At 39.7% G+C, this 17835-nt stretch overlaps 1 protein-coding gene across 2 annotated transcripts in view; it reads left to right on the plus strand.

The window, feature by feature from the left end:
* The window catches only part of ULK4 (unc-51 like kinase 4), a 511789-nt gene that overhangs the window by 11441 nt on the left and 482513 nt on the right, over positions 1-17835 (plus strand). Inside the window, exons 4-12 of one of the 2 annotated variants that reach the window (XM_010835460.1) lie at positions 143-282; positions 3581-3743; positions 6679-6780; positions 7344-7427; positions 9033-9108; positions 11320-11412; positions 13657-13772; positions 13925-13994; positions 15623-15719. In XM_010835460.1, the coding sequence (XP_010833762.1) occupies positions 143-282; positions 3581-3743; positions 6679-6780; positions 7344-7427; positions 9033-9108; positions 11320-11412; positions 13657-13772; positions 13925-13994; positions 15623-15719 (941 nt within the window). Of the gene's footprint in view, positions 1-142; positions 283-3580; positions 3744-6678; positions 6781-7343; positions 7428-9032; positions 9109-11319; positions 11413-13656; positions 13773-13924; positions 13995-15622; positions 15720-17835 lie in introns of those variants that run through there. The other variant, XM_010835461.1, reaches the window with a different exon arrangement.

Genomic DNA, 17835 nt, shown 5'->3' on the forward strand with positions numbered 1-17835 from the left:
ATTCACGAGTATGTTTCCCCGTCAGATTGTACAGATGGACTGATTTGATCATGTTTTAATGCTCAGGTCCCAGCATGGAACCTTTCTAGAGGCACTGTGTAATGCTGGTGGGTTAAAGTGGGTGATTTTAATCAACTTGCAGGTGGTTCTTTAGAAATGGTTATTGCTCAAGATGAAAACCTCCCAGAAGATGTAGTGAGAGAATTTGGGATTGACCTGCTGACTGGATTACACCATCTTCATCAACTTGGCATTCTCTTTTGTGACATTTCTCCCAGGAAGGTAATTCATAAACGTTTTGATTCCCTGACTGTTTGTGTCTCAATTTATAATGCTTCCTCAAAGATATTTTTATTTTTAGATACAACTTTGATCTATTTAGAGCATCTTGAAATTTTTTAGTCAACATTTTGTTTTTTTAACAAAAGGAAGTACATAGTATTATATTTTAGGTTCCTATTTAGCTGCCTATTGAAGTACCTTTTAGAAAGTGAAATCTCCCCTCCTTTCAGGATTCTCGGAGTGAGTATCATTGCTCTTGAGGTATGTTGTGGTTGATGAGCTCAAGAGACCTATAGAATAAGACTCTTCGTTCTTAAATTATAGTTCACACTTATGAGCCATTATTTTAGTTTGATAATGACATTCTTGACAATGTGTGTTTGATTCCTGCTATTTTATATCAAACGGTTTTCTTTTCTGGTAGAAATAATTACGCATCGCTAGATGTGTTTCCAGAGAAGGCAATGGCACCCCACTCCAGTACTCTTGCCTGGAAAATCCCATGGACGGAGGAGCCTGGTAGGCAGCAGTCCATGGGGTCGCATAGAGTCGAACACGACTGAGCGACTTCACTTTCACTTTTCACTTTCATGCGTTGGAGAAGGAAATGGCAACCCACTCCAGTGTTCTTGCCTGGAGAATCCCAGGGATGGGGGAGCCTGGTGGACTGCTGTCTATGGGGTCGCACAGAGTCGAACACGACTGAAGTGACTTAGCAGCAGCAGCAGATGTGTTTCAGTGTTGTAGAGTCACAGACCTCCTTAGTGTCTGAGTCACATCAACACTGACACTGAGATGCTGTGTGTCCTGGACCCATTACCCTTTCTGTCTCTTTGTACCTTAGGTTTCTGTTGTGATGTGGTGGGGGTGGGGGGGTAGATATTTCAAGGAGATAGTGAGAATTACATATTATGTTTAGGTGAAATTCGCAGTCAGTGGCACCTGTTACCTTTACAAGTTCATACTCTGAGGGATTGTATGTGTTACTGGTCTTAGTTGCTACTACTTTTCCTTTGTTAATGGAATGAAAAGTTGAGTATGTTCTTGTTAAATGTTACTTTAGGCCATCTGTAGAAGAATGTAATGAAATCTACAAAAGAAAAACTCCATAAAAACTCTGTGTTAACAGACATTCTTATTTGAAATATTCATATACTTGTATGAAGACTATAACCACTTAATTGTGTTACAGCCCTGAAAGTAGCTGTGGACAGTGTGTAAATGGATGGGTGTAACTTTGTTTCAAAAAAACCTCTATTTGTGGACATGGAAATGTCAGTTTCATGTAATTTTTACCTGTCAAGAAGTATTATTTTCATTTTTTTCAACCACTTAGAACCAGGCAATGGCACCCCACTCTAGTACTCTTGCCTGGAAAATCCCATGGACAGAGGAACCTGGTGGGCTGCAGTCCATGGGGTCGCTAAGAGTCTGACACAACTGAGCGACTTCACTTTGACTTTTCACTTTCATGCATTGGAGAAGGAAATGGCAACCCACTCCAGTGTTCTTGCCTGGAGAATCCCAGGGACAGGGGAGCCTGGTGGGCTGCCATCTATGGGGTCGCACAGAGTTGGACACGACTGAAGTGACTTAGTAGTAGTTAGTAGAACCATAAAAACCATGTTTAGCTCATGCTTGTACAAACATAGGCAGTAGCAGTATATGGCCCAGAGGCTATAATGTGCCAGCTCCTACATGTGAGCTCTTTAATGAGGTCTCATATCAGCTGTTCATAATCTTGGAGCTTCAGGCTGATTTATAAGGTAACTTTTACTCTAGAACTAGGTTTGGAGGAGTTCCAGCAGGATGCTTATTTTTGTGAATGGAGTTCTGTTGGAACAGCCACGCCCTTTGATTTATGTATTGTCAGGGGTTGCAGACTTGAGAAGTCAGGGCAGAAACCGTATGGCTTGCAAAGTCCAAAATATTTACTAACTTAAAAAAAATTATCTGCCACCTACCGGTGGTTCTACAAGTGTGTTCCCTGGACCAGCAGCATCAACATTACCTGGAACTTGTTAGAAATGCAGGTTGTTGGGCCTCACCCCAGACCGGTTGAATCAGAAACTCAGGGTAGGGACTAGTTATTGTCAGTTATTGTCTTCACCTGAACAAGGCCTTCAGGTGCTCAAAAAAAACCACAAAGTTTAAAAGTCACGGGGAGGGAGGAGGGTTCAGGATGGGGAACACGTGTATACCTGTGGTGAATTCATTTTGATATTTGGCAAAACTAATACAATTATGTAAAGTTTTAAAATAAAATAAAATTAAAAAAAAGAAAAAAAAAAGTCACTGTGGTAGACTTAACTGACATCCTTAATATTTGTGACTAGAAGTAAAGAGTAAACTTTAAATTGCTTTTGAGATCAAAAAGCCCCTTGCAAGGAAGGGAAAAGGTAAAGGTAAGAGAACACTGGTTTCTGGTATAGTTTCAATAATCAACAGATAACTTCTCATCACAAATTATATTAGCAGACTTGAGCACTTTCCATATGCCAGTCACGGTCAGAAGCCCTTTGCATCATGTGTAACCTCAATCCTTAAAACTATCTGAAGTATCACTTTCCCCATTTTATAGGTGAAGAGACTGAGATTTACAAAGGGTAAGTAATTTCTGCAGGTTAGACTGCCAGTAAGTGGTGAACCTAGGGGTCAAATCTAGGTCTGTAACTTCAGAACCCTTAGTCTGAACCCTAAATCACACTTCATCATTTAAATAAACAACGCCTAGGACTGGTGGGTTTCCAAATCCTCTTTCAGCTGTTACTGAGGGTTCGTGAGTAGATTGTTTCATGTACATTCTTCATCTTTCCCAAAAGACTGCTGTTTCCCTCTGTGGTTTTATGACACATTTTTCATCTGCATCTGAGAAGGGAGAATTTAATATTTGATTCTGGTAGTGTTGGATTTAAATTTCCTAAGCTGCTTTTTGGGGCTTCCCTGGTGGCTCAGTGGTAAAGAATCCTGCAGTGCAGAAGACCCAGGTTCAATCCGTGAGTTGGGAAGATCCCTTGGAGGAGGGCGTGGCAACCCACTCCAGTATTCTTGCCTGGAGAATCCCATGAACAGAGGAGCCTGGTGGGCTCCAGTCCATAGGATTGCAAAGAGTTGGACATGACTGAAGCGATTGAGCATAGCATCTTCTTTTAAAAAAAATTGTGTTTAATTTTCTGAGTTGTGATGAAGCAAGAAAGCCAATAGTCAGGGTTCTGTAGTGAGATTATAAGAGGTACGGATGGAAATGCAAATTACTTTGAATTTGTGTTTGAACACATTTGTTTCTTCACCTTTATAGATACTCTTGGAAGGGCCTGGAACACTGAAGTTTAGTAATTTTTCCTTGGCCAAAGTGGAAGGTGAAAATTTGGAAGAGTTCTTCACCTTGGTGGCAGCAGAAGAAGGAGGAGGTGACAGCGGGGAGAATGTAGTGAAGAGAAGCATGAAAAGTAGAGTGAAAGGTATGAGGCGAGCTTCAAGGTCCGAAGTCCAGTGGTGGGCCGCCCAAGTCCTGTGTTTTGGAGAAAGTGTCCACCTTTCATGTTGCCAGCCAAATGATGTATTGAAAATAAATAATAAGGACCAGGAGAAGCCTGGATTTATGGATGGCTTTGTCTAGGACCTAAGGGTTTCCATGTGGATCTAATGCCGTTTAAAGCACAGGGAACCTCTGACAAAGCCTTCTCATTCACTTCATCACTGACCGCTCGTTAGAACGTAAGGAAGGGGATTTTGTCTCCCTTCCTGCTGTATCCTCAGCACTTAACACTGGTGTCTGGCACACAGCAGCAGCTCGGTACATATTCAGCATTGTTAAGGAGCTAATATTCTGCAAGTATGGAAGATTTTTAGGGGTGCATCCTTGGGAGGTGGTTTTGACAGATGGGGCCTAGGCTGTTACCTCGCTGTGCTTGAGGGGAGAGTGTGAAGTCAAATTTCTTTGTTTTTTTCCTACTTTTTTTTTTTCTTTTGACCATGCCATGTGACATGTGGGATCCTAGTTCCTTGACCAGGAAGTCATATTTCTTATATGAGAACTTTGGATAGAAGTGATAAAGATCTTTTTTCCTAAGTTCCTGGTGCAGTACTTGAGACTTTGGCCCAGTGAGACTCACCAGGAAGCAAAAGGCACTGGGAGAGAGGGCGGTGTCCCTGGGCCTGGTGGTCACATGGCCTTGATGACAAGAAGGAGGTAACGTGATAGGGAGCAGCAGGTTAACCAGAGGCCCATAAATATGAGGAAAGAAATGTGACTTTCAGGGTTAGTGTTGAAGTAAAATTTCATGCCCAGGAAGAAGGCTCTTTAAATCCCCAAGTATTGCATGGGTGAAAATGAGTATTGTAGACTGTGCTTTTATTATAGAAAATGAGGGCGGTATGTTTCAGGAATGTACCTTTTGAAATAGTCCCTTCAAAAGGGGAAGAGGGCTGTGTTATAGAGAAATGTCAGTTTTTAGCAGTGATGCTTGGTCACTTCTGAGCTGAATCCAAGAACAGTCCCCATGAGGGGGGCATGTTAACCTCTTTTCTAGTGACTGGTGATTACTCACTTCATGGGAAGGACATTCTCATTGGAAGATAGGAAACCCTGAGTTTTGGCAGATGTTCTGTAACTGCCCAACTCTGTGGCTTAGAGCATGTGAGGGTACTTTCCAGGCCTCAGCTGTTCATGTCAGTAAGCAGGGGTGCTTTCTAACTCTGGAATTTGGTATTTCTGGGTAATACTGAATTCTATCCAGTGTACATGGTAAACACTAGTACTGTTAACCAATGGCTGCCTGTTCCTCTTCTGGATACATGGTAGGTTTGCATTGTCCCTGCCACAGCTCACCAGGTATGCACAGAAGTCTTTTCGAGTTGGGAGTTTTAAGAGCCCGTATTAAGTTAACCACATTCTTTGCCCCCACCTTGCTGACTTAGGAAGCATGTACTGAAATGTAGCCTGGGTCTTGGATGGACTGACTGTGAGGATCGAAGCCTGTTGGCTGACCTGTAGGCGATGTGTAGTTTCATAATGAAGAAACTTGTGCAGTTAAGCCAGTGAGAATTTGGAGTGCTGACTTCTATATAACTTAATCTGTCCTAATCAAGATATTGTTGATAACAATCAAAGGTTCTTTTCTTACAACTATTTGAATTGTTAATTTAAAAGAATGCACTTCAGTGTGCCACACCTCTTACTCAGGTGATTATTCAAAAGGTTTATATTTCAATACATTCTCACATATGCAGATAATACCACTTTAATGGTAGAAAGTGAAGAGAAACTAAAGAGCCTCTTAATGAGGTGAAAGAGGAGAGTGAAAAAGCTGGCATAAAACTCAGCATTCAAAAAACTAAGATCATGGCATCCAGTCCCATCAATTCATGGCAAATAGAAGAGGAAAGAATGGAAGCAGGGACAGATTTTATTTTCTTGGGCTCCAAAATCATGGTGGATGATGACTGCAGCCATGGAATTAAAGGATGCTTACTTCTTGGAAGGAAGGCTATGATAAACCTAGACAGCATATTAAAAAGCAGAGACATCACTTTGCCTATAAAGGTCTGTCTAGTCAAAGCTGTGGTTTTTCCAGTAGTTGTGTATGGATGTGAGAGTTGGACCATAAAGAAGGCTGAGCGCCAAAGAATTGATGCTTTTGAACTGTAGTGCTGGAGAAGACTCTTGAGAGTCCTTTGGACAGCAAGGAGATCCAACCAGTCAATCCTAAAAGAAATCAGTTCTGAATATTCATTGGAAGAACTGTTGCTGAAGCTGAAACTCTAATACTTTGGACCCTGATGTGAAGAGCCGATTTGTTGGAAAAAACCCTGATGCTGGGGAAGACTGAAGGTGAAAGAAGGGGGCAGCAGAGGATGAGATGGTTGGGTAGTATCACTGACTCAGTGGACTTGAATTTGAGCAAACCCTGGGAGATGATGGAGGACAGTGGAGCCTGTTGTGCTGCAGTCTGAGGGGTTGCAGAGTCTGACACGACTTCGGGACTGAAAGCAAGTGCTTTCTTAGCAAGTGCTGTACTTAGTCGCTCGGTTATGTCTGCCTCTTTGCAATCCTGTGGACTGCAGCCCACTAGGCTCCTCTGTCTATGGAGATTTTCCAGGCAAGAATACTGGGGTGGGTTGCCAAGATCTCCTCCAAAGGGGTCTTCCCAACCCAAGGATGGAACCCAGGTCTCCTGTGTTGCAGGTGAATTCTTTACTGACTGAGCCAAGGGAAGCCCTCTTGGCAAGTGGGACCTTAAAATTAGAAAACATATAAAAATGTGAAATATGCATGAAGATCTATTCATGTGCATGTTCTCTGATCTTTTTTTACTTCACCTAGTCTTTCCGAGGTGTATTTGTTGGCAACAGTATGAATGTCTAACAAAACTGTCCTTTCACCTTTATTTTTAGGATCTCTTATCTGTACAGCTCCAGAAATTGTGAGGGGTACTGACTTCTCCATCACCAGTGACCTCTGGTCCTTGGGCTGCCTGCTCTATGAAATGTTTTCAGGTGATTACATTCTGGTTCAGTTTAAAATCAGAGCTGGACACACATACATAATGGTTACATATGTAGTTTGCAGAGTTTACCTGTAAGAGGTGAAAAAGCTGATTTTTCTAAGTTTTTCTATATACTAATTTTTGCTGACTTGCTTGGTTGTCTCAGCACGTGCAGGTTTTTAGGAACTTTTGACAAGGATATTTTTCATGATAATCAGTTGGAATGTTGAAATATGCCTAACTGTTGAAAAGTGATTATTCGTAGAACATCTTGTAAAGGTACCTTTGACTATGAATTTTCAGATGTGTCCAGTGGCCCGTGCAACTCTTGGAGTATGGTTATCCATAAGTGAATTTTGTATTTTTAGGATGATAAATTTTCAATTGTAGAAATATAAAAATATATAGACAGTGTGCCTGGTACATACCCAGCATTCAGTAATTAATTATGCTATATATGTATATATTTCCTATAAATTATGTAGTCTTGAACTGTCTGTAGTTGAGATTCATTAAGAATTATTGGTGGTAGCAAACTGTTGTTTAATTTTGCAAGTTTTCGTTTGATTTAAGGAAAGCCTCCATTCTTCTCAGAATGTGTCTCAGAACTAATTGAAAAGATTTGTTATGAAGATCCTTTGCCACCTATTCCAAAAGGTAGGATTTCTTTTTTATTATAAATGTAGTCGATTTACTACACGGACCAACGGTGCACTTTTATCCCAAAGTGTTTCTGTCGATTCATAACCCCTCAAATTTGTGTTTTCTGAATAGTCACAAATTGATATTTTTAGAAATGTTAGTACTCCCTTTGCCATTTTTAAAAAGATGCTGAAACGGAAAGCAGAGTACTATTAAGTTCCCTCATTTAAAAATACAAATTATTTTGTCTTCCTGTCAAAAGAAGTCTGGTTTAAAGATTTAAAACTCAAACTTTTATGTCATTTTGGTGTGTTCATATGTCTATACCATTTACTTAATATGTACTCATGTCCCATGTAGTGTTTGAATAGGAACAAATCAAGCATTTCTCAGTCTTGTATCTTGAGAAATCAGAATGCTACTCTGATAAGCTCAAGCGTTTAAGCTAGATTTGGTTGCAGTGTTTTAGAAGTATTGAAAATTTACAAATTGTAATTAATGTGTTTACCATTAACAATTTTAAGGAAAGAAAAAGAAGGTACTAACATAATAAAACACTTTGCTACATACCTCAAAAGATGTGGATCTTAAGACCACATATGTGACTTTATATTCATTTTGAATATTCATTTTGAATTTGAAAAATAAGGTTGTGAGTTTTAAAAGAAAAAGAATCCTCAATAATTGATGGAAGAAATAGGAATGCAGAATATTTTCAGTATTTTAAGACTCATCCTAGGTGAAAAAAAACAAAAAATCTTGATATTTTGAAAGGGGTCTGTATTTCTTAAAAAGTATTTCTTTCTTTTTTTTTTTCAACTTCCGTTTTCATAGAAATCAGTCATTCCTATTTCTTATAATGATGACTTCTGATTTTTAACTTGTATAAGCACTCATAGCATTAAGTATTGTTTTCTTGTATAAGTTAAAGATGTTTATGCAGCGTAAAGAAATCTGAAAATGAAGGTATCAAAGGTCTGGTCAAGAAAACCACTGGCGGCCCAAGGGTGATTATTTCACAGGGATCTTGTTCAGACTGTGCCCACAGTGCCTAATAGCACCATCTGTTTTGATGCCTTTGGCCATCATCTTCTGGGCCACTTCTTTTAATTATAGACTGATAATTTGACCAGGGTATACATCTGTCCAGTATAAAAAGACAGAACACTTGGAGATGAATGGAATTTGACAGTATCATAATATTGTGATGTTTATTCTTTTCCTGTTAAAAATCTTTGAAATAAAGTGGGATTACAAGTACTGTAGTCACAGTATATTATCAAGCAAAGCTGGTTAAGTTAAGAATGCCTCAGAAAATGAAACATAATTAATAGTTGAAGACAACGGTGTGAGCTCATGATCGTTACTGGGTTGTAAAGAGAAAGTTTAGAGGTTAGTCAGAACTTAGTTTTTGAGATACATGTTTTATTGTGGTCCAGGGACAAAGTTTAAAATTTTTGTTCCCTTCCTCCATTAAGTGGAGGCTTTATTGTTACTTATGTATTCTGTGTTCTCTTAAAAATAATTGATGTGCTTAAAATGCTGCTGTTATAATGTTGATGCAGGGTGTGTTTTCATTACTTAACCACTTTCTTTTTTGGGTTATTATTTTGTATCTAGATTCTTCTTGTCCTAAAGCTTCTTCAGATTTTATTAATCTGCTTGATGGTTTGCTTCAAAAAGACCCTCAGAAAAGGTATGTATGGGTAATATTTTAACATGAATGAGCAGTGGAATCTTTTTTTTTTTCCTTTAGTGTACTTCTAAAATTGTATTGTTCTTATTTTAGAAAGAACTGTTCAAATGATCTCTCTTTTTGGGGGGGGAAAAAAAGAAATCTGAGTCTACATTGAGTGGCTGCTGTTTGCAGGTGTATTTAATCAGGAGACATTTTAAAAGTCAGTTTTTCTTCTAATGTAGCACGTAGTTGCCTCATAGGTTGACAGATTTCCTTGTAATTCCCCAAATCCAAGGAGTACACTTTTTTGTTTCCATTGTGGATTTCAGGCTAAAACTGTCTTAGACTACCCCACTGTGGATGTGCTGTCAAGATACTTAATGTAATAATGACTAACAGGGCCCTATTTTAATGTGAAGTGATTTATCAATATGATATTCCTGTCATACTGGGAATGTCAAGTGACGATCACAGGCACAGTGTGAATGCTCTGTGTAGCAGGGATGGCAGAAAGTTAGAAAGCCTTACGATACAGAGTAGGGGAGGGCAGAGGGGAGTAGGGAATGAAGGTGGGGGTCTCCCTGGCCTGGAAGACAAGAGAAACTAGTTTCTGGTTCTCCCACTAGTTATCTTGAGATTTTCGACAAATGTTTGGGGTCTCTACTTCAGGGTGTAAAATGAATAAATTTAGTATAGCATGTAATGTATCAGCATTAAATATGAGAGAAACTATACAGAAGAAAATGTTTATACTTGAATAAATTGTAAGACACTGCTGTACTTGCAATAGCATGCTTTTAGGATAAGTGTTACTTTGGTGGATAATCTCCCAGATTTTTTGGATAAGATATAAATATGCTTAATTTAGCTAATTTAGGACCTTATTTAGGGTATATTTTTATGTATTTATATTCCATATGAAATACTTTTTTGCATAAATGGGACCACCCCACAACCTAGTTTCTTTACTCTATATATCTGCTTGGTCATTTTATTTTTTCACTTGGTCATTTTAAGTGGCTGCTGAATGTACATGCAATAATGTATGATAACAGTATTCAGAGTGCTTTTTTTTTTGAGAATGCTTCTTGATTTAGAATATCATATATACTGACTGCTATAGTAAATATGTTTTTGTCTCTCTTTGTTTTTGTTCACTTAAGAAGTTATCTCCTTTGAATAAGTTTCTCAAGATGGGATTGCTGGCCAAAGATTAATAAGAACATTAAAAATGTGGACACATTTGCTGATCCCAGGAACATGGGAAGGTTTATACTTCCAGCAGTTTTAGAAAGCTCCTTCCCTCCAGTTGTTAAATACAGTGGGCTTTGTTGATCTTATACATTTTTTGCTACTTTGGTAGATGAAAAAGAAATTCCATTTTATTGGCAATTTTAATTGTTAGTGAATTTAAGGAGCCATTTGTATAAAAGGGACATATACTTGCGGCTGCCAGATCTTTATCACTTGTATTTTAATTTCAACCAAGATAGTTTGAATTTCATTTCCTAAATTTTGAATAATCAGATATAAATTACTATCTTTTTTGAATTTTAGGGTTAATCATTTTGAATCTGAGTATACCTCAGGTATAATTGATAAGTAGTAAAACTTAATACTTTGAAAGTGAGTCTAGTTTTCAGATATGGCCTGAAGTCATCTTAATGTGGGTGATCTGATTAAATAATGTTTTGACTCCTAAACAGAGGTGTGACTGTGTATAGTCATGAGGTTGATAAGCTTGTTTATTTCTGAATGAACTTCTAAAAGTGAAGTTACAAAATTGGCAGGGCAGGAATAGAGATGCAGATACAGAGAACAGACTTTGGACCCAGCTAGGGAAGGAGAGGGTGGATGAATTGAGAGAGTAGCGCTGAAACATGTGCGTTACCATGTGTAAAATAGATAGCTAATGGGAAGCTGCTGTATGACACAGGGAGTTCAGTGCTGTACTCTCTGACAACCCATAGGGGTGGGTTAGGGGATAAGGGATTTCAGGAGGGAGGGGACATGTGTACTTATGACTGATTCACATTGTTATATGGCAGAAGCCGTCACAATATTATAAAGCAGTTATCCTCCAGTTAAAAATTAAGAAAAGAATTTAAAAAATAGATAATAAAAAGGAATATGTGAAACGGATCTGATATGTATAACTAGGACATGTCCTGGGAATTCTCCATGGTAAATCATATTAAAATGGATTTTAAACATTTCTGTTTTATAAAGACTGACTTGGGCAGACCTGCTGCAGCATTCATTTTGGAAGGATGCTTTTGCTAGAAATGATCAGGACTCAAGCACTGAGGATTCCAACGTCAGGTAGTACAAGCTGATCTTTGTGTGGGGGGCATGGTTATTAAGCACTTGGCCCATTGCTATGATTGCAGCCTCAGTGATGTGGATTTCTGTGCTTTTCATAATAGAAAATCGGGCATTTGTTTAATTAAGGGTTGCTTAAAGAGTTTAGTCACGACATTTTGTGTGCTTGACTTTGCTCATTCTCTGGTCAGTTGTTTATTCTCCAGGCAGGGTTTTAGTCCTGTGGTCATTAGTCCTGTTCACCTGGACTCCCACCTTGTCAGCACATGGTAGGATCTCATTTCCCTCTTTGAAATTAGGTGCAGTCCTGTGACTTGCTGTGGCTGATGAAATGTGAGCAGAAGTGATGTGTTATTTCTGGGTAGAAACTCAAAGAGCCAGGGTGTGATTTGCTACCTTTCTTTCTCCTGATGAGGTGATCAGGAAGAAAATGTCCGGATGGAGTTGCCTTCAGGCTGGGTCTTTAGTGACCACGATGAGCACAGCATTCCTGCCTGCCTGTGGTGGCTGTGTGCACGAGTGAGACATAAAGCTAGGAGAGTCTAAGTCACTAGTATTTTTGGATCATGTTAGCACAGCATAACCTAGCTCATCCTGACTAATATACTTCATTTTATTATTAAGTCTTCTTAGCCTGGGACACTTACAAAAGTGATGGTGTTTTGAAAAGAACAAGGTGAAAAGTAGATGAGCCAAAGTCCAGATAATCGACTCCTCCTCTCTCCACTTCATTCAGTGATAATGGTTGTTTGATTCTTAATTTTAATCTTGTCAATTCAGTGTACTGGATAGAGAAATCTGAATTCTATATAAGGTCTCTCTCAGACTTTGGTTTCTGCGATCCACTGAGCTCAGCTGTTTCCACACTTCAGGCTCTATGAAGAGTGCAGAAACTGGGCGTGGGTCCTTGTCTATCAGCGTCAGCAAGTCCTCGGCCACCTTGCATCTTAGTATGCCATCTTCCTTTTGATCCGTATGCCTTTTCTTTCTTACTGGCCTTGCAAGGACTTTTTTTTTAGCATGGTAATGAATGAGGTAATGAAGGAGTGGGGCACGACTGAGCAACTGAACTCAGTGTATGAGGGGTGATGACAATGAACACCATTGCCTGGTTTCTGAGTTTAGAATGCATTCAGCCTTTCTGCATTAAGTACAATGGGCTTCCCTGATGGCGCTAGTGGTAAAGAACCTGCCTGCCAGTGCAGGAGATGCAAGAGCCATGGGTTCAATCTCTGGATCAGGAAGATCCCTTGGAGAAGGAAAATGGCAACCCACTCCAGTATTCTTGGCTGGAGAATCCCCATGGACAGAGGAGCCTGGTGGGCTACAGACCTCAGGGTCTCAAGAGTTGGGTACAACAGAGCATGCTCACATGTGCGAGTGTGTGTGCACACACACACACGTACACACGATGAGCTGGAGGATTTTGTAACTTCCCTTTTTCAGTTGGAAACGAATGTTATTAATAAACGTCAAATGCCTTTTTGTATCAATAGATAGGATCATGTGGTTTCTCTCCTTTAGAGTCTCTTTATGGACTCTTACATAAATTTGTTTTCAAATATTGAGGCAACCTTGCCTTCCCACTGTGAGCCACACTTCCTCATGGTGTATGCTTTTATGTCTTGATGAATATCTTTGGGACCAAGTGACAGGAAGATGATGAGAGAGGAAAAGTAAGAGAACAGAGAGATTTGCCTCACCTTCTTGGGATCATAGCTCTCTGTTTAGAAAAGAGGATGTTTCTCCCACAGGATTTTAGGCGTGGGCCAGAAGTGTGTGCTGCAAGATTACCTGGAGGCTGGGGCAGGACAAAAGGGAATAAGAAAAACCAAAAACCAAACAAAAAACTAGGGTATTTCCCCTGCTCTGACCCTTAGGGATTCCCTTTCCTGTTCCTTGGAACAGAAATAGAGGATTTCTTGTGGAGCTCCTTTGAGCCCAGGGCTGGCGACACTGGAAGGGCAGAAATGAAAGGGAAGCTCATTCATTGCTGGCTCACTGATGCTTCGAGTGCTGGTTTACTTCTCCTGTTGGTCTGCTGCTATTTATTTTTCAGTGATAAATTTTATAGGCGTCTTAGTACAGTGCCTTGCACACATTGAGAGCTCATTTCAGTTACTCAGTGAAAAATACAAATGTCCTGTGTAACTTAAGTATCTTTGCCAGCCTCTTGTTCGACACAGAAAACTACAGAAAGCTCAGTAGTAAGCTTGATTGAGTTGAGTTTCTCTTGTTAAACAGCAGAAACATGGAATATTCTGGGTCCCAAGATGCCACGGAACTTCTGAAGAGCCCTCAAGGTGGACAAGCAAAGGGGGAGAAAAGTGGGCAGCGACTCAGTCACTCCTTCAGGCTGGGTGAGCTTGCGTTTGACCATGGTCCTGCTGCTCCGAACACTGTTTCTGACAGTCCCTAATATGTGTTATCTGTCTCTTCACATCTCTGTCTACATCATGCCCTGCTCATATTTTTGTTCACTTATGGATATTGTTTTACCTTCCTGCCACAGAAAATCCATCTGACTTGCGGCCTAAGAGTACCCTTGGGGGTCAATTGAATGAGTCCATGTTTCTTCTCAGGTATGTAGAATAACAGAGTGGTAAGGAGTCTTTGGGGAATGAAAGCTAAATCTTCTTAAAGTGTCTTGTCCAGGTGGTGAACCATGTTGCACAGAAGTAAAGGCCAGGGATAAACGCCACATTCCCGTTTTGCTCTCCTTGTAAGTTACTGTTCAGTGCTGGCCAGTGGAATGTAGACTTCCCTTTGTATTTTTAAAATTTCTAACCAAGCCACCTTATCTTTTCTATTTATAAGGGTTAAAACTTCTTTATTTTGTACTTTTACTGCAAGTAAAATTGAATTTAAAATTTCAGAAGTCTGGCTCCTTTATTTGGATAAAGACTTATAGGAAAAAACAGGTTGTGTTTTTTTTTAAATGTAGTTTTATCTGGGAGGGAGGCTTAAACAATATTTGCAATCATTGAAATAATAAATTCAGAATGGTATTTAAAGTGATTAGGCCAATGTATTTAAAATTTTGATAAAATGTAAATATTAAGTGTTATAGTTTATTTATAGGTTCAGCCTCATAGTTTAATTTCATGACATAGGAGTTATAATAATAAACTAAAATTTCCTGATTTGTTTTACCCATATTTAAATATAAAGGATGTTAAATTTGTCTGTACATCTTAGGCATTTTAAATTCAGTTAAAAAAAATTTTGTACAGTCTCTGGTAAATTTTGTGACCTAAGTAAGTACTTGTTTAATGAATGAATACAAAGGCAGGTAAGTGGAGGAGAGGTGATATTTGGAAATTTGAAGGAATTCATCACCAAAAGACCATAATGATTTAAATGGAAGAATTTCTTAAAATGCCAAAAACTCAAACTCAGAGACCCGGATGTAGTGGAGTGGCCCCCAGAGTATGGCATCCATTGATAAGGGTGGGAGAAATCATTAAAAACAGATGAGGTTTATAACTTGTTGCTTAAGTAGGTACCAAAGTAATTTACCAGTTCAAACATTTTATGAAATAAAGTTATAAACATTTTCCATGCTTTGTAGAATATCTCGGAGAAGGCAATGGCACCCCATTCCAGTACTCTTGCCTGGAAAATCCCATGGGCAGAGGAGCCTGGTAGGCTGCAGTCCATGGGGTCGCGAAGAGTCGGACATGACTGAGCGACTTCACTTTCACTTCTCACTTTCATGCATTGGAGAAGGAAATGGCAACCCACTCCAGTGTTCTTGCCTGGAGAATCCCAGGGACGGTGGAGCCTGGTGGGCTGCCGTCCATGGGGTCACACAGAGTCGGACATGACTGAAGTGACTTAGCAGTAGAATATCTGAGCTATTTTTATTAATGTAAATCCTGCCTAGATCAGCACACATTAAAAAAATAATATTTTTTAAGCTTCTAGTTAAAACTAAATACTGTATATAGCATGCCATGCCCTGCCCAGTTGATCAGCTGTGTCCAGCTCTTTGTGTCCCCATGAACTATAGCCCACCAGGCTCCTCTGTCCTTGGGATTTCCCAGGCAAGAATACTGGAGCAGGTTGCCATTTCCTACTCCAGAGGATCTTCCCAACCCAGGGATCGAACCAGGGTCTCTTGTGTCTCCTGCATTGGCAGGCGGACTCTTTACTGCTAGTGCCGCCTGGGAAGCCCCTTGAATAATGTTAACTGGTGTGCATTTTTCAGTTCTCGTCCTACTCCAAGAACCAGCACTGCAGTGGCATTAAGTCCTGGTGATGCTGTGACTCAGAGTTCACCACAGAAGACTTCTCCCTTGACCAAAGTAAGCAAAGATAGAATTTTTAATTTTTTTTCATATGCAAGATAACAGACTCACAAGAATAATTGCAAGTTAATCTGTGAACTATGTTTGTAATTGCAAGATTTACAATTAAGTCATCTTCCTTGATTATCACTGGTTTTTCTAGTAAGTATTCTTAAGAGAGAGGTGCTTCATAGGTGTTTACTTGATAGCAGCTTTATTGAGATGTAATTGACACACCATGCAATTCACCCATTTAAAGTGTATAATTCAGAGGCTTTTAGCATACTCACAGAGTTATGCAGTCATCACCACAGTTAATCTCATCATCCCACAGAGAAGCCCTGTGTACCCATTAGCAGTCACTCCTGTTTTCTTCCAGTTTCTCTAACATTTTGCTGTAGGCAACCACTAATCTGCTTTCTGTCTTTATAAATATGCCTTTAAATGGATCATACAATATGGGATCCTTTGTGACTGTCTTTTTTTTACTTAATGTAATGTTTTTTAAGATTCATCCAAGTTGCAGCATGTATCAATACTGTATTCCTTGTTATTGCCTGATAATATTCTGTTGTGTATACCACATTTTATGTTTCCATTCATCAGTCTGTGGACATTTGGGTGGTTTTCTTTTGGCTCTTGTGAGTGATGCTGCTATGAACGGTTGTGTACATTTCTGTGTGGGTACGTATTCTATGCTACATCATATGGTAACTCTTTTTAACCTTGAAGAACTGCCGAATCGTTTTCCAAAGCAGCTGCACCATTTTACATTCTCAGCACCAGTGTGTGAGGGTTCCAGTTTTCCCATACTTACCAAAACTTGTTACTGCCTGCCAGTCAGTAGATTTTAAAATTGTGGTAAAATATACATTACATAAAATTGACCATTTTAACCATTTTATAGTGTGAGTTCAGTGGCGTGTAGTGTTGATACAGTCACATTGTTTTGTAAGCGTCAGTACTATGCATTCCCCACATTCCCCCAGACCCTGACAACAACTCCTATACTTTCTGCTTCTGTGAATTTGCCTAGTAAACTTACATAAGTGAATCACACAATATTTAGTGTCTGGACTATTTCATTTAGCATAATGTCTTCCTGGTCCATGTATCTTCTAGCATGTATCAGAATTTCATTCCTTTTTCAGGCAGAGAAATATTCCATTGTGTGTTTGTACCAATTTATTCACTCATCTTTCGATAGACACTTGGGTTGCTTCAACCTTTTGGCTATTGTAAACAGTGCTACAATTGTGTCTCTGTTATTATAGCCACTCTCAGTTCAGTTCAGTCGCTCAGTCGTGTCTGACTCTTTGCGACCCCATGAATCACAGCACGCCAGGCCTCCCTGTCCATCACCAACTCCTGGAGTTCACTCAAACTCACGTCCATCCAGACAGTGATGCCATCCAGCCATCTCTTCCTCTGTTGTCCCCTTCTCCTCCTGCCCCCAATCCCTCCCAGCATCAGAGTCTTTTCCAGTGAGTCAACTCTTCACATGAGGTGGCCCAAGTACTGGAGTTTCAGCTTTAGCATCATTCCTTCCAAAGAAATCCCAGGGCTGATCTCCTTCAGAATGGACTGGCTGGATCTCCTTGCAGTCCAAGGCACTCTCAAGAGTCTTCTCCACAGTTCAAAAGCATCAATTCTTCGGCACTCAGCCTTCTTCACAGTCCAACTCTCACATCCATACAAGACCACTGGAAAAACCATAGCCTTGACTAGATGGACCTTTGTTGGCAAAGTAATGTCTCTGCTTTTGAATATGCTGTCTAGGTTGGTCATAACTTTCCTTCCAAGGAGTAAGCATCTTTTAATTTCATGGCTGCAGTCACCATTTGCAGTGATTTTGGAGCCCTCCAAAATAAAGTCTCTCACTGTTTCCATTGTTTCCCCATCTATTTGCCATGAAGTGATGGGACCAGATGCCATGATCTTCGTTTTCTGAATGTTGAGCTTTAAGCCAACTTTTTCACTCTCCTCTTTCACTTTCATCAAGAGGCTTTTGAGTTCCTTTTCACTTTCTGCCATAAGGGTGGTGTCATCTGCATATCTGAGGTTATTGATATTTCTCCGGGCAATCTTGATTCCAGCTTGTGTTTCTTCCAGTCCAGTGTTTCTCGTGATGTAC

Source organism: Bison bison, unplaced genomic scaffold (genome assembly GCF_000754665.1).
Source record: "Bison bison bison isolate TAMUID 2011002044 unplaced genomic scaffold, Bison_UMD1.0 scf7180017864043, whole genome shotgun sequence".
NCBI lineage: Eukaryota > Metazoa > Chordata > Mammalia > Artiodactyla > Bovidae > Bison > Bison bison.